General features: G+C 36.7%; 2 protein-coding genes across 4 annotated transcripts; one reads left to right on the plus strand and one right to left on the minus strand.

The window, feature by feature from the left end:
* On the plus strand, positions 1-2,851 carry LOC128228956 (uncharacterized). Of its 2 annotated transcripts, none has more exons than XM_052940543.1 (2): positions 1-92; positions 1,028-2,851. In XM_052940543.1, exon 2 carries the CDS (start codon positions 1,134-1,136, stop codon positions 2,484-2,486), a length of 1,353 nt encoding a protein of 450 aa, XP_052796503.1. In that variant the 5' UTR covers positions 1-92; positions 1,028-1,133; the 3' UTR covers positions 2,487-2,851. The 2 variants fall into 2 exon arrangements, with proteins under 2 accessions (XP_052796503.1, XP_052796502.1); XM_052940542.1 differs by having other exon boundaries at positions 17-92; positions 703-2,851.
* A 6,471-nt stretch (positions 2,852-9,322) lies between these two features.
* LOC128226854 (iron-sulfur cluster co-chaperone protein HscB-like) lies at positions 9,323-20,925 on the minus strand. 2 transcript variants are annotated; one of them, XM_052936935.1, is made up of 2 exons: positions 20,499-20,925; positions 9,323-9,965 (listed from the first exon to the last, which is right to left on the minus strand). In XM_052936935.1, exons 1-2 carry the CDS (start codon positions 20,916-20,918, stop codon positions 9,579-9,581), a joined length of 807 nt encoding a protein of 268 aa, XP_052792895.1. In that variant the 5' UTR covers positions 20,919-20,925; the 3' UTR covers positions 9,323-9,578. The 2 variants fall into 2 exon arrangements, with proteins under 2 accessions (XP_052792895.1, XP_052792896.1); XM_052936936.1 differs by having other exon boundaries at positions 20,840-20,914.
* Positions 20,926-21,450: the final 525 nt, after the last annotated feature.

Below are 21,450 nucleotides of genomic sequence, written 5' to 3' on the forward strand. Positions count from 1 at the left end.
ATCAAGACGGTATAAAGTGGGCTCGGCGGTTTGGATGTTTTTTGAAAAATCATAAGTGGATAATATGGCAAATATGGGATACAGCACAAAAGGTAGTATACCTTTCACGTCTCCGAATAAATAATATTTATCTATTGTGTTATCTAAATCGTGAGGAAGCCAGGCGATGTGAAAGACGAACGTAAATGTTTAAAACACTGACGTCTTTAGTTAAGCGGTTATGCAAATATTTTAACTCTGAAGTTCAATAGAGACACACACGTTATGGAATGGACCTTCTGTTTGAGTTAGTGTTATACTTCAAACATCTTGAACTCCATTACAATGAGAAAATCGTATAAACTTAAATAAACATTGTTTGCGTTATTTGCATTAAGTATGGGAGAGACCTATAATTCTATTTTATTTACGAAAAGAAGAGCCATTCCTTGGAGGTCGGTGGTTCTATACGCTCGTTTTTCAGCACCTGTATAATCATCAAACTATAGGTTAATTTTTAAAGCGATGGAATATATCAAACGCTCGTGAATATCATTAACGCTCAATTACTCTTTTATTTTAAATTGCTGCAATTTCGTTAAATTACATAAATTCATTAGTAATCGGCATTCTTTGGGAACTACGCTGTTCAAGATTGATTTCAACAAATGGACATTCTTTATCGTTACATAGAATGAAAATTATAAACATGACTTTTTTCAGGGGAAATGTGATAAGACATCAAATACATCAAACCATATCAAATAACGGTGCCAAAACAGCGCAGTCTATGGTAGAAAAATAAACAGAAACTTGGAGCGCGGAGCTGTCGCTGTTTGCATAGCCATTTACAATAATTTTTAACGAATGGAGTTTAAAAGAGCAATAAAAATATAATAGTAAATAAACTCTCTTGGATAGCGCAAAATGCCATAATTAATGTTCAATGGAAGCCTGGGTTCTATTTGAAAATCATTATTCAAACAGATTACGTATTTCTTCTTTGAAATTGAAAGTTGAATCTGTATGTACAATTTTGACAATACAGAGTGTGCGGGTCGGCGGATGTGAGAGAGAAGTGCTATTTATTGGGAATAAATAAGCATTAAGAGTACCATAAATTAAAAGGCGGTGGTGAATATCAAAGAAAGAAAATGAGCTCAACAATCATCATTCGGAAACCATTGAAATTGGCAAGTGATACAAGTTTGAGAGAATTAGAAAATATAAAAACCAATCATAAAAGTACCCAAGATGGTCTCATAAATATCAAAAGGTACGTGTCACATTCAAAGGATGCAATTGAAAACTGGAGTAATCACTCTGCAAATATAAGTGAAAACCTGGACGATTTACAGCGTGAGATCGGACTTCCCGTGGATGTTGTGAACCTGCCTTTACTTCACCAGAGCCAGCGGCTACAGTGGAGAAGCGACCGGCACTATAAGGAGCGGGACGCGGGTACCATACGACGACCGTATGAATGTGGCGAGGACCCCCTCTTGGTACACGGGTATCGCACTCTGTTCGCAGAAAACGGTGAAGAGGATTGTTCTGTGACAACCAGCGAAAACATGACTTTACCGACTTCGGAGTTAGAGTTTTCAGAACACAGTGACCATGAAGACATTCTAAATTCAGAAAGTTATCGAAGTCAGACTATTTCGCCATTTCCGCCTGTAGAAAGTGATGAAATTGATAAGCATAGGAAACTCAACGAAGAGGCAGAGAAAAACAAAACAAACACCGTACGAAATAGTGAAAACAATTATTTAAAGAGATTAAAACTTGACAGAAAGCAAGCGAGTGATCAAAGGTTGAAGGATATGAAAACAACAAAGAAAAAGGCACATCTAAAGAGAATGCAAACAAAACCAAAGATTAAAGAGATAAAGGACGAGTTCTTCTTGGACTCACCTCCACCGCCGCCGTCGAAACCAAGGGAGTCTGAACAGAAGTCTGTAAAAACAATTCTAGGGTTCAGATATTCGTACGCAATTGAAGAGTTTTACAGAGGTCAGTTGAGAGGGACGCAGCTGGCAGTCCTACATGATGTGGAAAACGACCCAGTTAAAGAGGAAGTACTAAATGGCTGGCTCGTTAAAACTCTTGGTCATAACGTGCTTAATATGCAGGCAAGGACACTCCCAAGTTGTAACCCAGTTGAGCTGCGCCTGCGAAGAATGCACGCGCGCATGATCCGTAACGCGACAAGAAGCCGCACCCAGAGTTACAGTCGCAGCTTATCCCGGGAGTCCGTACGCTCCATCGCCTCACAGATCCTCATGAAATCAACAGACACCTTCAAGAAACTCATTTCAATTGACGAAGGACGAAGTTCCCACACATCTTATAATTCCGAAAAAGACACCTCCACGCCCGGGTCTACATCTCCATTAAAACTACCGCCAATCAAAGCGCTGCCAGTGCTTGAGGAGTTGGAACAGCCGGCGGCCCCGCGCAGCATCTCCCTCAGACTTCCGCCAATCGGGACCGAAGACAGCTGACAAGGAATCAACCATAGTTATGTACAGTCGAACTCCTTATGTGTGGTTTTAGATGGCAAAACATTCAGAGTATAAAACATGAACACTGCTAGTTTGACGAAAGATCGAAGGGAATAAAGACCGTTTTCACTTTGTTTTTGTAAATGGTATATATTAACACATATATGCATAAACAGACATTGAACATGAATGGTATTGTACATAAGATTTTCAAATTGATTGCTAGTTTGCTACGAGATGGCAGTTGTTTTAATTTATAAGCGCTTCATTATACATGTAACCGTGAAGTGTTTTTGGTATACATATATGTTTTTGTTTAAAATGTCATTTCTTTCTGATATAGAATTGAACAATACAAATAAAGATAAGAGAATTACAGCAGATATTTAGCGATTGGGTTATTTTGTGTGATCGATATCAAAACACACTTAAAATCATTATGCATCTGTATAATCCAAACACTATTGAAAGAATCATAAATTAATATGATAAAAAACGATCGGTGGATACCGAAAACTGCAATTGGGAATTGTATTATAATGTAAGAACATCATATGGCTATAATGTTAATGAAAGATAGTTTGAAAGAAACATGCTGACGAAATATCACAGCTCCTCATTGAACTATTACTATAAGTAAAGGCGTTCCATATAATATTAATTTACTAAATCTCTTAATCATATTCTGGAAGATATTTACTATTTCTGATTCTTCTTACTGGGAACTAGTTTAAACAAGATACCAGTTACATGTACACTCAGAGACAAACTCTCGGTCCTAACCACCAGGTACATGTACACTAAGAGACAAGCTCTCGGTCCTAACCACCAGATACATGTACACTCAGAGACAAGCTCTCGGTCCTAACCACCAGATACATGTACACTAAGAGACAAGCTCTCGGTCCTAACCACCAGATACATGTACACTAAGAGACAAGCTCTCGGTCCTAACCACTAGATACATGTACACTAAGAGACAAGCTCTCGGTCCTAACCACCAGATACATGTACACTAAGAGACAAGCTCTCGGTCCTAACCACCAGATACATGTACACTCAGAGACGAGCTCTCGGTCCTAACCACCAGATACGTGTACGCTCAGAGACAAGCTCTCGGTCCTAACCACCAGATACGTGTACTCTCAGAGACAAGCTCTCGGTCCTAACCACCAGATACGTGTACTCTCAGAGACAAGCTCTCGGTCCTAATCACCAGATACATGTACACTCAGAAACATAAGGAAGCATAAATTTTCGATTTTCTCAATGTTATTCAAATGGTCTTCAATGTTTGTTGCAAATGAAAAATAAAAGGTGGATAGTTTTCATTGTAATGGACCTTATTCTGTATTAAGTAGGGATCAATTCAATAACTTTGAATAAAAGTCTTGTCTTTATCTTTTAGACAAAATTTTAATCGGATTTGTTTAACAATACCAAACTAAAAAAATCGACACATACATTGGGGGCTGGTAAAACAAAAAAGCAAAACTTAATACCACCGACAAATGTGCGTTATCTGCGACAAATGTGCGTTATCTGCGACAAATGTGCGTTATCTGCGGGTTTTAAAACGATACCGCTGTAGCCAGTAAATCCATCTAAAAATGAATCTGTGTTGGGTTTTTTCGAAAAAGAAATGTATTGTTCGAAAAAAAAAATAGCAAAATAAATAAACTACGACTGGAAAATTTGCTGGTAACAATGAATATGGATTGTTTCAAATAGAAATAAGCCAATTTTAGCGAAACTATTAAAAGAATGAAAGATATCGGGGATATTAAATGTATACTTTATGTCATTGTTGGTTTCGAATTTGCCCTTTGACGAAGGCAAAATAAAATAAGAAAATAACTATCAGAGATGAAAAGACCATTTAAAATAATTAATCAGATATATAACCACTGCAGTAAGGCTGAAACCAATTCATGTAGTGTGGTTTTGTTAACAAAATGATTTAATATTCAAGAATACCATTAACAGCTAATAAATCGGATAAAATGCCAATGGGTGTATGGAATTTGATTAAGTGCATGGCGGTATTTCATAATAAGTGACAATACATTTTAAATTCAATTAACAAAATATTAATGGAATTTATTAAGCGCCTATAAAATGTCAAGATCACGGATCTTATTTGTTCAATTCATTGTTAACACGGACTAAAGTCCTTATCATGTTTCTGCTTAAATTAAATGTGCTCTATGGGAAACCTGGTTTCAGTCTTTCAGTAACTCGCTCATGGTTTGTAAAATGCACTTGTTTTAATTACGAAATAAAGTGTGTCAACTCATAAGGAGTGTTAAAACAAAAATACCAAAAGCTGGAACCCTTCAGCAAATGTTGATCTTTGCTCAAATATCGTCTTTGAAGACCACAATTTCCATAAGCGTTAATTTGTACCAGACAGTCTACAGGTCTTCTTGAAGCAGTTGATTGATAACAAGAACTCCGAAAGGCTCATAACATCTTAAGGACAAGCTATTGTTCAGGCTGCTTTGCCAAGAAGTGCTATTTGTCCTCTTCAGCTAGGTTTGGGAGTTCAGTTGCACCATCAGTATGGTTCAAGGTTTTTGATTGAAACTCTTAATAGTCTAGGGTTTTGTTCATCATATCAAGAGATTCAGAGATTTGAAACTAGTGTTGCGATCTCCCAAGAGCATATCATACACAGACAGGACGATCAGTTTGTACAGTTCATTGGTGATAATGTTGATCACAATACTGGAACACTAGATGGTCATAATACGTTTCATGGCATGGGCATTGTCGCAACTGTAACCCCTAGAGATGATGTGTGTGTAGTTCCAAGAATACGTGCAACAAGCGATGACCTCATCAAAATAGGCAAAATAAACATCCATTTCTACAAACAGAGTAGCAACGCTATGGAAATGATGGTGATCAAGACACTGACTGAAATATGTCCTGATACAGATAGAAGTGATACAGAATTAGAATTCTTGTTGAAGATAGCAAGGCCATTGAGACCAAGGACACCGGGTTGGTCAGGCGTAATGCAGAGTGTACAAACTGGTGTTTTTCCTGGACAATCTAAAGTGTTATTCCTGCCACCTGCCAATGATTGACATGAATCCTAGTGATCTCTCTTGTATATATTCTACACTTAAGTTTGTTGCTAACCAGACAAGATCAATGCGTGTAACACCAGTAGTTACATTTGATCAGCCACTGTACTGGAAAGCCTTGAACATTGTTACAAATGAGACGCATGATGATGACATAAAGAAAACTGTGGTTAGACTTGGCGCCTTTCACGCAGATATGAGTTTCTTAGGTTCAATAGGAAGACTAATGGAAAACTCTGGACTTGCAGAACTACTAGCCACTGTTTATGCACCAAATACTGTAGGACACATGCTGAGTGGGAAAGCAGTTGGAAGGGCCATACGCGGACATTTTTTAGTTTGTGATGCTCTTGATCACCTCTTGATTTCAACGACACTTCCTCAGTTACAGAAGAATCAAATGAACGAAGAAAATGAAGACGGTAATACAGATGAAAACAACAACATCGGAAAAGAAATCTATTTAGACCAAGATAGTCATGATGTATTACCTACAAAATCACCGAGAGACAACGTGAAAGCTATGCTGGATGATCTCTTGTCAAAGAAAATCTCAGTGCAGGACATCTGTGAAAATGAGCTTCTTGGAGACTTCAAACAGACATATGAAGTTTCTATACAAAACCTCCAAAAGTATAGGACAGCAAAGTTATTGCTCCAGTATATGAAAATGATCAATATCTTTAAGGATTTCATAGCTGCTGAACGAACGGGGAAATGGCAGGATCACCTCCAGTCACTGAAGAGAATGTTGCCGTATTTTGCAGCTGCCGGACACAATTTCTACCTTAAGTCCAGTCATGTATACCTTCAACAGATGATGACCCTCGGCACCACACACCCTGAAGTTTATAAAGCTTTCTGTGAAGGACATCATGTAATTAGACGCAGTGATAGATTTTGGGCAGGCCTTTCAAGTGATCTAGTTATTGAACAGGTACTCATGCGCAGTGTACATTCCGTTGGAGGTATGACTAGGGGTAGAGGAATGTCGGAATCACAAAGAGCCCAATGGCTGCTGTCTATGCCTGCGTGCGCTGAGGTAAATATTGCTATTTCACTGGTCAGAAATACGAACCAAGCGATCAGCACAAAGAGTCAACAAAAGCTAGAATTGATAGGGACATAAAAGATCGTTCGATATTCCTTGATTTTCTGTAAGAAAGAAATCCGTTTGTGGAGCAAGATGCATTAAGAAACATCGAGACTGGCAGCATCGCGGATGTGAAGGTGAATGTTGATTCCGCACAAACTGTTGGAGAAAAAGTACTTAGAGAAATGGAAACCAAGAACGTCTTGGAATTTTCTTTTAAGAGATCTAACCAGGCAGTGACGCTTGGTTCCAAAATGTGCATACCCATCAGCTCTTTTTGATGCATCTGGACTGCTGAGGGAAGCACAAAAATCACAACTTGCTCATGCCATATGGGATAAGGGTAAATGTGGCACAGACAACATTCAAAGTGGAATTTCTACAGTCTTAGATGGAGGCTCACTTCTGCAAAGATTGCCTTGGGAAAATGGTGCTTCATATAAGTCCATATGTAAACGATACACAAAGTTTGTGCGGGAAAATTACCGGGGTGCCCATGTGGTTTTTGATGGGTACAGAAGTGGACCGTCTACAAAGGACACCACCCACGATAGAAGAACTAAAGGTCAGATTGGTGCAAGAGTTTGCTTTAATGCCAATACGCTATGTAAGACAAAAAAGGAGGTATTTCTGTCAAATCCAGAAAACAAACAGGATTTTATCGATATACTAGGACAGAATTTTACGGCAGAAGGATTTTCCGTGTATCACGCAGAAGGGGGATGCCGACCTCCTTATTGTCAAGACCGCCATCACACTTGCCGAACAATATGAAACGGTGGTTATTGGAGAAGACACATACCTATTAGTGCTGCTCTGTTACCATGCTAATATAGCCGATAAAAACTTATATCTCAAATCTGATGTAGGAACAAAACAGAAGAAAATATGGGATATTAGTGCAACAAAGGAAGTATTAGGTGAAGAAACATCCCGACTTCTTCCAGTAATACACGGCTTCAGTGGTTGTGATACTGTTTTACGGATTTATGGCTTTGGGAAAGCAGTTGTTCTCAAAAAAGCTGTAAATGATAAAACGTTCATAGAAAATGCTGAAGTATTTCTGAATGAATGATCGCATATGGAAATAGAGGAAGCAGGAAACCGCATGTTAACGTGCCTCTTCAATGGTAATCAAAATGAAAATTTGAATAAACTTAGGTATAATAAATTTGTGCAGAAAGTAAATACAGGTAGTTCAGTTGTACACGTTCAAAGTCTACCGCCTACACAGTCAGCTGCAAAATATCACAGTTTTAGAGCTTACACACAGATTCAGGTATGGATCGGCAAAGAAGGTGTACCATTGGAATGGGGCTGGTATCGAAGACAACAAATTTGTTCCAGTGAAATGTGATTTACCTGCGGCACCAGAAAGACTGCTGAAAATCTTTCGATGTAGCTGCAAAGGAAACTGTGACACCAGACGCTGTACTTGTCGGAGGCACGGGTTGATGTGCTCAATGGGCTGCGGTGAATGTAAAGGTGTCAGCTGGAGTAATTCTGGGACTATTGCAGACGACGAAGACGTGGGAAATGCATAAAGCCGTCGATTTCTGAGTGATATGGAAATATGTGAATTACATATACATGTATAGGTTTTCTTTTGTTCTTATTGCCCTGATGTATTTTTGCTTAAGATTGATATTTTGGAAAAGTTAAAATCTATGTCTGAATCTTAGACTGGTCTTATACTGCTGCATCCCATTGAACATAATTATATGATATCCACATTAAGAAGAATGAAATTTGTTCATTTTGCTACTATTTAAATCTATGTTGTTTCATTCAATGTAAGCAAATAATATCACGTGACATGTCCATGGTAATACAATTAAACATATGTCTATGATAGTGTAACATAGTGGAATGTAACCTTACCATTTGCTGTGATGTAACCTTTTTCACATTCTATTGACAGGAATATGATTTAATACATTTGGTTCTTGTTTATAATGCCGCTTTTTCATTAATAACGGAAAGGAAATATTAGCTTTGATAACCTATTTGTTTCTAACACAATTGTAAAATCTATGGGTGGAGAAATGACATTCAGTGTATTGTTTGATAGTTAAATTGACTATTTTTGACATAAATTTCAGCTTTAAAATCATTGTGTACTGTTATTTTGTTGTGTCGTTATTAAAATGAATAGTGAGATATATCACTCTTGTAATAAGGTTGAATGCACTTAACGTATGCGTCAACTGAAACTGAATGTTTTCTCCCTACAACTCAGTGTTGTAGACGATTGTTAATTCTATTTAAAGAAGTAATATCACACTCATTAAGCACTGATATACCTAGTCAGTATAATGGTAATTGAAATCGTAGATGAAATATGTATTTACAATTAGTAAATTGGTGAAAAGAAATAAAATGTAAAATTATTGTAAAAAAATATTGTTTTATTTGCATTTTAATATAGTAGAATGTAACCTCAGAAATGTCCGTGTTCCGCAACTAGTTTTGATGGGGATTTTTATCACGATGTCTATACATATTGTTTAACATCATGACACTTTCGTTTTTTTTCTGAAGGAATTTGTTTGAGGTTGGCTGGGTATTAAAGCTAAAATGACTGGCCTATGAGCGAGTAACTTTAAATTAATCTAAATACATTGCAACAGACGTACACAACACAAACACTCTTAAATATCTCTAATACCGATTATATACTTAATATAAATCTGATTTTTTAATACGGTAATTTGTTAACATCATATATTTTCTATATTTCATTGAGCCTCTACATAGCATTGTCTTCATTATCTTCCTAACTATTTGAGAGAATAAACGTGTTGACGGACTTGTATGGCAAACAAAGCTGATCTGATATTTTTGGTTAAATACGTGATATGGCGAAAACTAGGGAACTACTTAACAATAAAGTACAAATAAACATGTTCATGTGCTGTCCATGTTGTTTCTTTGAATGCCCTTTATCTTGCCATCAATGTTTGTGAAGTATTTGAGCTTTATCAATGTGTTCTTGGCCAATGCGAAATCGCCGTTTCGGAAGGCCTCGGCCACGACCTGTACACAGTCGTCCATCTTGGCATTGTTGGCCTCCTGTATCTGCTGAAGGACGGGCGGGTTGGACGCCACGTCAATGATGTCTTCGTTCGTCTCCATGATCTCCATGAGGAAGGCGGGGTTCACGGCTTCCTCGACCTCCTCCAGGGGCACCCCGCGCAACTCAAGCAGGTAGAACCCCCGGGTGAGCGGCTTCAGCAGTGCCTCATACGCCTTATTGATGAACGATGACTGGCCCGCCGCCAACTCCTGCTCCTCCTGAAAGTAAACAAAAGTAGTGGTTATACAAACATGTACAACAATTATAGATTATTACGAGGAGCGTTTTCCTAGTTGTAGCAACATAGCTGCAAAATCACGGTTACCTCGTCCACATACTTGTATAACACAGCACTTTAAGGGTTTTTATTTCTATAAGACTATCCAAATGTTCACATTTTCTTATTGTCTATTCATACCCATTGCAAATTATTTTATTATAATATTCCCTTTAAATCTTCCATAATATTTCTGGAACAACTTATTCCATCTTCGAAATGAAAGGTAAGTCAGTGGATTGTGATAAATTTTTGTCACGTTTCGTATCCATTTAGTATACTGTAAACATTATTACATAATGTATTATGACATCTAAAAGCCTGTTTTTATCTGCTTATGTACAAGTCACCAATGACGCCCCATGTACGGCACATCTTTAGGGTTTGGATAAAGGTTTCTAACTTGGTATAGAACACAATCAGGTATGATTTCTCTTTCAGTACGTTGGCTGTTCGCTTCGTGCATTGCCTTTTATTTCCTTTGCAAATAAGCTGGTAGACACCACAGTCCCCTTCTGTCGATCATTGTTCAGTATGTTTCGGTATAGACGTTTCCTGGTTTACCACCACAGAGCCAAGATTGTGGATTTGAAGCAATACAGTGTATAACAACACGTTCACAGCCCTCTGCCTCGCTTGTCTTTAATTGAATTTGATGTGTGTTCAGTTGTTTCGTTTTGGTTTCTTGTTTGACTGTTAACAAATGTATGTGTATTCCCTTGTTTGTTTTTTTGTAAACCAAAAAAGTTGTCTTCACTCTTCACAGAATTGATTTGTATATTAATATCCCATTCATGGAAATTAAATATTCCTTCTATAATTTATTTCTGCTCAAAAGTCATTCGAATAATATATGTTTTAATGTTACTGCCTTCAATATCCATGCTTATTTTATAATCAAGTTTCCCTCCAAACTTACGGCCCAAATCTACCATGATTGTATCTCACCACAACAAAATGTTTGTATACAGAAATGCCACACCAAGTCTGACATGTGCTATCATCCCCGCATTATTATTCTTGCAATTATGACTGAGAATTTTCCAACTGTCCCAGTATCACCAGAATCTGCGCTCAGATTAAGTTTGTTATTGAAGATTAAATAATACATAGTTTGTGCAAAACAATGGATAATCCCTTAGAACAAGGTTAAAAACGCATCCGTGATGAAATAAAACATCAATCTCGAACGTTTGCTCTAAAGAAGCCCGAAACGAATCAAACAAGAAGCAGAAGCAAGCTCAACAAAGGGGTCGTCTTGAGTTTTATTTCAAGACTGAAAATAAGAAAACAAAATTATTTAACAAAATGTATCGACTAAAGTTATTCCCAAGCGAAGGAAAACTGAATAAAGTTGTTAAAGTTGTTAAATACAGTGTTTGGCTGTTTTATAATGAAAATATTGTTACCCGGGAGCACTACAAGAGGAAATAGCAGTGGCAAGTGATGCCTTGCCTGATGATGAAGTGGCCTAAGGAATAATTATCTCTGGAGGAAAAATGCAGTTTTCATTGATGTTCTTTGCAAAGGAAAAGCTACACATAAGGTTTTGGACAAACAAACAATATCAAAGAAAGATGATGACCAATGCTCTCAAAGACATGAGCTCAAATGTGTAAAGCGCATTCGTCAAGTTTAAGATGAACAGTTGCCCATGACAACAATAGCCACATTACAAAATATGTGCGTGAAAAAAAGAAATCTAACCATGCTATATACACCTGGTACATGAAAAAATCAGTTTCCCAAAATGCATAACCCATTTTTACTGGCTTCAGACAAAACCACGGCAAACTTTGCATGAAGAACAATCGGACAAAACCGCTGCTTTAAGAACACATATTTACTATGAAAAATAATGAAAACAGTGTTGAAAAACTTCGAGCAAACATAATAAATTTTGTGGCGTATTTTCAAGTTCACCATGACAATTGCTTGTCAACATCACGCTGCAAAACGGATGCGAACTATGAATGTTCCAAACTCCTGCTGAAAAGTGCATGACAGTGCTTTGAAATATTGACCACAAAATGTGTGTGAAGGTCACTGCAAGCTTTGAACTACCGACGTCCAATTCAATAAGTATCAATCCGTAGTTAGGTGAACTTTTCTAATTGTGTTTCATTGTCGTCACTTTTTTGATTTTCTTTTACAACTTTAAAAGTGATGAGGTTATCAATTCGAGGGGTGAAAGCGAAAAGGTTCTAAGTGACATTAAATAAAGAAGCAGATAGAACCTTTTCGCTTTCACCCCTCGAATTGTTCATAACAAGACGTCCATCATTAAGTTGTTGTTCATTATGTTTATAGAATGATATACGCTTGAGAGCCTTTTTAGTTGAAAAAGTCCCAATGTTAATGCCTTGACCAACTCAATCTGTTTAAAGTCAACACGGCTACTGAACGCCAGCTCCACCACTTATCAGTAGTGCAAACAGGGTTCCCGCTTGCGATCGCCATTGTCGCCATTTGCGACAAAATCGCAAAAGTGGCGACAACTTTTCAAATTTGGCGAATTTATGGCGACAACGATTTTTTTCTAAAATATTTTCTTAAAATGACGTAATTGGTGACCATGCGGCCTGCATGATAATCGATTCTGTCACTGTCATAAATCAAGCGCATCTGCTGGTGCGACAACAAAAATTAATCCGATAATTAGGGCAAGCAGTCACGGCCCAGTCAACACCTCGCTAATTATTGCAGAATTTTATTGCTTTCACGGATAAACAATAACATCCTTTAACTGTTATGTCTCTTATTAGCAAACAATTTTAATATTTAGCTCAACAGCCTTGTTGTTGCGTAATTATCGTGTTAGTTTTAAATATGCAAATCATAGAATTTTATGTTGTCGGAAAGTCACGTGATATGCAAATTTCGTAATGACGTTTACGCGCTAAAATAGACTTGCTTTCGGTTTTGTCGCAATTTGTAATTGCTATAAATGCAGCATTCTAAGAGTTCAAAAAGTGTCAAAAAGATTAACAGAAATCAAATAAATAGGATTAAACCCCATTTGATAAGGCTTCTAATATGTTGACTGGAGTAAAGAGTAGGTAGACAAATTTCTATTAGGAAAGTTATGGCCCTAGTTTGACAATGTATATTTCTTTGAGTTTCCATTTATTTTAAATTTATCTCATAATTTCACAAATGTATTCTTTTATTGTATGCAGGCATTAGACTGAAATCAACATACTGATGTTTATGTCACATTTTTTGCAATATTTTTTTATTTATATACTAGTCCATATACAATGAATTTTGTCAACAGAATAACAATTTGCTATTAATATCTTGTGCTTCATGTACAACAAAATGTTATGTTTTTGCACGACAATGTGCTAATTAAATGCAATTTAAGGCTCTTAAAATTCTTAAACCCCATGAGGTTCAGGGGGCATCGCCCCCTTGGCCCCCACAAGGGCGCTGCCCTGGACCCGTAAGGGGGCCTATCGCGGCCCCCTTAACCCTCCGCGATAAAGTGGCGACAACTTTTTAGAACCCAGGGGGAACCCTGGCAAAGAATACGAGTTGTCGTCACTTCCGTAGTGCAGCTATGCCTTGTGTTTACTTCTGCACACGTCAGTATGATTTATATTTTATTCGATTATTATCAATGGACACACTTAGAAAATCGGAGAATGTGGTACCGTGTAAGAACACTTACTGCAGGTTATAATTAGCAACGATTTCGTTTCAATATTGAGCAAACTGTGGCGCCAGGAGCTTTCCTCCCGAATCATACTTGCGCACATTTTGAGATAGCTAGCATTTCAAGTACACTTCGTTGTTTACACACCCCGTAAGAATATTCTGGCGCACGTATATATAACTGTTATGTATATAACTTACGCCGGAACATAGTCACAAAACAATGAGCCCTTCTTAAAAAGGAAATATGCGCATATTTATAAAATTAGTGGCGTTTTTGTACTTCAAATTACTAATTTGGAAGTTATGGCAAATTTTTAAAGAATAATATACTTTCAAACTTCCTTTAACGGAGGCTCTCCACAAAACATTCAGCAAGTCAAAATTAAAGAGACTAATCCGATCAATATAAAGATAATATTCAGCTGGACTCCTGGACTCCGGTGCTTCAGCAACGATACTTAATCGGAAGACCTGGGAAAGGTTAAAAAATCTTCATCTCTTGGGAAAACTAAGGCAAAGCTGAAAACATACTCTGGAGAGTATTTAACAGTCCTTGGGAAATGCAACACCAGCGTGGAATACGAGGACAGGAACGTTGTATTGTCGATCATTGTGGTGAATAATGATGGGCCATTTCCTTCGAAGAAACTCGATGAAAAAAAATATAAAGCTTTAACTGGTGAGAAATGTTCTTTGAGTCAGTTGGGCAACATATGAAAATATTGTGAATGTGATTTTGAGCATACACGAAGCGTGTTCAATGAAGGATTAAGATAAAATAACTGGCGTGAAGGCATAAATCTACAGTGACGTGTGTGCCAAACCAAAGTACTTTTAATCACCTCCAGTACCGTATGCTATTAAAGAATGCATTGAGATAGATTTAGAAATTGGAAGTTTACAAAACGAAGGAAAATAACCGCTGTAGAGTTTTCGGAATGGACTCTACCGATTGTCAAAGGTGATAATTCAATCAGGATATGTGGTGATTATAGAGTGACAATGAAACCGTGTTCAAAGTTGGACAACAATCCCAAAATTACATACTTGTATGTTAAGCTAAGGGTCGGGAAAGAGTTCCCAAAAAATGGACATGTCACAAGCGTACTGGAATGCCAAATTTTGTCAAGTCTAGTCCAGGAATGTTTCAACGTACCATGAAAGAAATGCTACAGGGAGGACGACATTTTAAATAGTCACAGGACGTACACGCAAGTATATTTGCAAAATCTGGAATGTGTGCTAGAAAGGTTAGAGGCATGTAGTTCTGACTTCCATAACTTTAATGTTGATATTTATTTTTTTGATGTTTACAACGCATTAAACACATCCAAAAAGGTAATATATAACGTGTTCGCTGAAGTTCTTTAGCTAAGAGGCATGGTGTTAGGCTGATCCGAAACAAGTGTGTCTTCTTAGCCAACGAGGTTATCCATCTGAGACCCAAGCTCACGGAAAAGGGAGTTGCACCAATACCAGCATAGGTGAAGACTATACAGGAAATAAGAGCTCCTTGCAGCAATATACAGCTACCGCGGTATTTGGGTATTATTAACTTTTATCATATGTTTCTCCAGAATATATCAACGATTTTGACACCATTACATGCGTTACTTGTGAAAGGGAAGCATGGCATCTGGACGGGGACCAGGTCCATACATGTGGAAATGTTTTTGGCCTTAATCAATTCTCGTGCAAAGTGGATCAAAGTATTTGATACGTATAAAGTGACGTCAGCAGTGACAATTGAACTATTGCTACATTAGGATATTTGCTACATGTACTATGCCAGCAACTGGTCACAGACAATGGCAATGCATTCGCTAGTTTTAAATTTGGCGAGTTCAAGGAAAAGAATGGCATAACGCACATTTGAGTTAAGAGTTACCACGCATGGCATCGAGCATGGGCCTATTCTGCAAAAACAAACACAATTGGTGTCTCCGGCTTTATGGAAGGTTTAGGTCAGATTTAGTGATACAAAATTTCACTGAAAAAGTTCAAAATAAACAAGCAAAAATGAAAACCTTTCGCGATGCACATGCAAAAGACAGAATCTTTCTAACAGGAGAAAATGTGTTTGAGTTGGAAAGTGTTTTAAAGTCATGGACACAGCGGACAGTCATTACTGAAACTTGCCCAGTTTCATATGGAATTGAAGTAAATGATGGTCGATTGTTGAAAAAACAACATGTGTATCGTGTGTAAACCGTCACTGTGTTGTCACAACAGACGAGCCTAAGATTTGGATGCTGTTATACCCCCCCCCCCATTCCAAATCCAGCTACGCTCGTGCAACAACAGAATAAGTCATAGATAATTGATCTATTACTTTCATTTTATCTTCTGCCTTCATAGAATTAAATGCTCAAGACTGTCAAATATTTCTGTTGTTTTGTTTAAAACCCATACTGAGATTATAAAAACATACACACATGTATAACATATATGGCAGTTAAAACCTAATATTACTTCAATCATATCAATGATACCACTTGTTTGCTCATTTCCCTAAAATTTCTTTCACACCACCAGGATTTCCTGAAGGGTTGTCAGGAATGAATAATGGGGTGGGTTTTTGGAGGGATGTCCCATCCCTGCATTCTAATCTAAAGTATTCTGTCTTGTAGTCCAATTATATAAAAAAAATATTTCATATGTTTTTGTTTGCCTTGAAGTTTTTTTAATAAACAATTTCATGAACAATTTTACATAGTGGTGACAAATTATATTTTATTGACACCAGTGATGTACCAACTGAAATGTGTAAAACGCGGACTCCATAGAGTCTGATGTCATTGTACATAAAAAGCAGGGATCATGTGAATAAAGCGATCATACTCAATTAATTATTAAATGCAATAAAGGAATATATCGAACACTCATTCATTCAGATCAGGAGACTATCAAGTAGGAAAACAGACCTCTTGATTCAAATATATTAAGGCGACAATACCGCAAGCTTTACCTTCACATTGCCTGACGTCACCTGCTGAGCATGAATATGTAGTTGCAAACAAAGACAAAATTAATATATATGTAAGCGCAATTTTCTTTTCACTTCTATATTGGTCTTTATTTATTATAACAAATGTTAACATGCAAGATTAAAATGTATTAAATAACAAAAACACATAGGTCCGCGACCGCTTGAAAAACGATGAAATCGCCAGGCTCATATAAGGCATGAGGAGTTTGCGTTTAGACGTGTTAAAATTTGTATACAAAATGATTTGTTTTTCATGAAAATTTATAATTGCAGTGTGCGAAATTAACGGTAGCCCGATCGCCCGTGGCGACGAAAAATTGACCCAGACTACGAAAAAATCCTTTAAGGTAGCCCGACTGGCGATGAAATCATCGGGCTTGTTGGTTAAAAAAAAATTGTCGGGTAAATGTTTACCTCGACACCGTTGACCGACTTCCGGATAATCTCTCATTGTTATGGATATTTTCTGTTGCAGTAATCTCCCTTGTCAAGCAATTATACGCTATATACTGCTTGAAAATAATTATTTTGACGGAAATCATATTTCGGACTGTCAATACTTCTTTTTTGTTTTAGTGAGATATTAAAGTTTGGATGTTGTTTTTGTTGTGTGTTTTTTTAAATAAACTTGGATTATTTAGTCACCGAAAATTATGAAATAGGTGTTTGTAAAATCGGGAGCAGGACTTTTCAACCCCTTAAGATAAGATAAGATAAGATAAATTTTATTTTAAGTCGGCAAGTCAGAAATAACAATATAACATAAGCAACAAGCGCTTTTAAACCGACTTCTCAAAACGAAGACTTTTTCAACCCTTAGACTTTTCAACCCCTATTTTAAAGACTTTTCAACCCCTACCTGTTTGGACTTTTCAACCCCTAAATCAAAGACTTTTTAACCCCTAGTTGAAATATTTTGATAGCCATATTGAAGACTTTTCAACCCCTATATCAAAGACTTTTCAACCCCTATTATTTTTGTCAGCCAGGCGTTGTCTTTTTCATTGTTTTTGCAAGAAACTTAACCAATTGTAATTGAAATACAATTAGAGATTTGTTTGGCTTATTTGTTACAATTTTCTCCAAAGTATTGGATGAAATTTACAAAGGCTTTGCCTTGATTTACTAAGCACTTGATGGTTAGGTTTTTTCAAAATAATATTCCGAACATTAACAATGGTACGGTAAAGTAAGATTTTGGTGCCTGGTTACTCCGAACATGCAATTGTTGTATTATTCTGAAGGATATTACATATCTCAGCGAATTCACATATATTATGTACAATGTTATTACCATAATTGTGTTCTTTAAATAACAAATTTGAATAATTGCAAAAGAAAATGAATGCAAAGAAGAATTTACGGAACATTCTCCTTTTTTGTGCCTGAAGAATGCCAATAAAAACCTGAACTTGAACATTTATAAAACTTTCATTGCTTTTAAAAAAGGTCAACAGTGGAAAGTTTTTTTGTAGTACCATATTGCTATTTCAGTACAGTTTGATTTTTATTCTTGATAATGTATTATCTAAAAATTCAGAGTTTGCGGGTATAAATAAATAAAATATATTTTTTGTTTGATTTTAAATCCTGAAAATTATACTCAAAATGTATCAAGCTGGCCATAGTTTGGAATGATGGCCATGATATTAGAACCTTAATTAACTGTCACTTTCAAGTTACTATAACCTCAATTAAAGGTGTTATGAAGCCCCTTAATCCCTTAGGAATTTATGACCATGTCACACATGTTGCCCATTAATGAATGTGCGACCTTCATTCCATTCTTTAATTGCATATATGAAAAGACAATTTTGTATTTCATAAACATTGTCTGCTAAATCATGATATTTTGAAATATTATGAAGAATTTTATTTAAAGTTCAATTCATTTTATTGTCTTTTTTATTGATGACAAAATGTTTTAAAAAAAGTGTTTAAGAAAACTAAAAGAAAAACAAATGCTGTTTCAATTAATTGATGGAGCAGTACCATGCACATAATATATTGTGTGAGGATTTCCTTAGGGAGATAAGGAAGATAAATAGCTAAATGGACAGTCGAGCATTTTTTTTACTTATTTCAATGTAAATATTTAATGAATTATTGTATTATCATGTGTTTTAAGTATGTATATTTTGTATGTATTACATATTTTTTGTTTGTTATATTTTTAGTCTTAATATATTCTTGATTTTTAAAAGAAATTTCAAAATAAATTGTTTACTGTTGTAGCTATTTTCTTAAAAAGGTGAGAAATTAAGGGGTTGAAAAGTCTTCGTTTATTAGGGGTTGAAAAGTCTTTGTTTAAGGTGGGGTTGAAAAGTCTTAGCACTTTTAGGGGTTGAAATGACAAAGGGGTTGAAAAGTCTTTGATTTCACAAATGACAAAGGGGTTGAAAAGTCTTGGGGTTGAAAAGTCTGACAGCCGTAAAATCCTGTCACTAATGCCACCAGCAGCACATGTTGACAAGACTTCCATCCTCCCCCTTCATCAACAATCCAACTGCCTTGACAGAACCAGCCCCCCCCCCCCCCCCCCCCAATCAAACCACCACCAGCCCCCCTGCCCCCTGGCAACACAGGACCACACAACCACCATACTTGCATTTTATACAAAATATAATAAGATATTGTACAGTGGTCGTATCATTCCTTGTTTTAACCATATAAGGTACTCAAGATGCGTTTTTCTGTTTACCGGTGGGCTATGGAAATCTGGCTTGGGCTACAGAAATCTCAAAGTCTGTAGCCCCATTGGCTACCAGGTAAAAAAGGTTAATTTCGCACACTGAATTCCAAGTTTCCAAGTTTTATTTCAAACAACTCAGTTCATGTAACATGACAGCATGAGCATGTGAAAAAGAAATACATAATAACAACGAGGCTGTTGTAAAAAGTTAACATTCAAAGAGAGGTACAAAGCAAATAAAACGGGAGAGACATATGTTATACAATGCTTTATATGAATATGTCGAGAGTTATAGAGTATCGGATACATGTGTTATTGTACAGTACAAATATATTAACATTTAGAACAGTTTTACTATTTCCTTCACAAATTTACACAACTTTTTGTATTTCGAATTGAAACTTCAACCTGAATTGGCAGTCTTGATTTCTGATACTCAATTCTAATGTGCTTATTGGTAAACAAAAGAAAACTTGTTAAGGGACCCTCGATCAATTAACAAAATGAGACCACACCAAATAGAGTACCCCCATCAATTAAGACATCATTGTCTAATTTGAAATCTAAGCCAAAAATGTTGTTGATTGAAAAGATCTCTTGTATTTCACACCTAATGCCAATTTTTTATAGGAGGATTAGGGGAGAGCAACGCTATTGAATGATGCGTCAAGCGAAATACTCCGGATACTCGTTCAGGCGATCAGCCAACTATTCAATAACTTGGCATGCGAGTATACTGCCGAAATGCCTTTTGGCTTTCGGTCATCTATTACCAAAGCCTAAGCTGTGTATTGTCAAAATTGATTTCTGTTTTGATAAGGCTCGTCGCTCAGATTTGGTGCAATAATACATGTTGGTAATTAGCCTTGCAACTAGAAGGCATGTCCAGCCCGACAAGCAATAAAGGCCTGGCGGAAACCTGACCTACTGGAATATGTATAGCATTTAAAAAAAAATCCAAACCCCATTACAAATGCTTACTTCAAAGGTAAGATTTGAAACAGATGCAGGAATTGTGGACTTTTAGTGCACCATATCACATCTTTTTGGCAATCAGTATCAGATACTTTGTGGATCTTAATGTGCTTATTTCAATTTAACACACACCTGCTTACTGGATTCATTTGGCCTACCTTTGACTTTTGTGTGTACTTGTCTGGATGCAATTCTTTCTGCAGATCTTTGTAATACTGTGAAAGTGAGGTTGTATCAATGTCGAAGTTTTCTGGGACATTCAACGCTTTAAAGTAAGTCAAATCTGAAGGAACTGACTGAACTACTCCGCAGCGACAAAAATAAAGTTCCTTTTCTTCATCGGTTGACGAGTTACATTTCCAGCACCGTCTGTTCGATCTTTCAGTTGCAGTCGACAAAACTCTTCTACAATTGTCATATCCAGAATTGTTAAATGAAATGCTGGACAAAAATTCATTTTCTTTATATCTCTTTCTTAGAATAAGACGGTGATGCTTACAACTTGATGCATATAACGGAAATAGCCGAAAATTGTTTGTTGCGACTTGACAGATTAACTTTCTCATGGTCGCCGCCATTTTAAGGTCATGTGACCGAAAACGAAACAAAACGGATATGTACAGAAACGGGTTTGGTTTTACTTACTGGGTTATACTATATATCTTCATCTTCTCTTCAAAACTTATATTCTCGCGAAGTTAGATAAATACTTAGATCTCGAATCATTCGTAAAAGCTATTTACAGATACCCCCACCACACACAAAAACTTAGTCTCACAAAAGTGGACTGGAGCCCGTCGTCATGTAGTCTAAAATAATAGACGTGTTATACGGGATTCTTTCAATCCCTAAGTGAAGGATTTGCTATATCAAAAATCTAAAAAAAATCCATCAACGTACAATTATTTGGACTAGTCGCCATGATGATATACTAGCTAACAACTTCTGGTTAGAAACTGTTCCTAAACACAAAGGATGCTGGAGCCTATGCCATATTGTACCCCGGACGCTGTAGGGTTTCCAACTCTAGCTCTGACAACATATTGCTGGCGCTATTGCTCATTGAGTGTTCATCACGGACTAACAACGCGAGCTGCCCTATATTGGCCC

The sequence above is a fragment of the Mya arenaria genome, chromosome 3 (assembly GCF_026914265.1).
Source record: "Mya arenaria isolate MELC-2E11 chromosome 3, ASM2691426v1".
Taxonomy (NCBI): domain Eukaryota; kingdom Metazoa; phylum Mollusca; class Bivalvia; order Myida; family Myidae; genus Mya; species Mya arenaria.

Bases quoted from the DNA above. Each gene is read 5' to 3' on its own strand.
- LOC128228956 (XM_052940543.1), top strand. From the start codon at position 1,134: ATGAGCTCAACAATCATCATTCGGAAACCATTGAAATTGGCAAGTGAT.
- LOC128226854 (XM_052936935.1), bottom strand. From the start codon at position 20,918: ATGGCGGCGACCATGAGAAAGTTAATCTGTCAAGTCGCAACAAACAAT. The intron at 9,966-20,498 runs GTAGGCCAAATG...GTTTACTTTCAG, and splicing joins AGTACACACAAAAGTCAAAG to GAGGAGCAGGAGTTGGCGGC.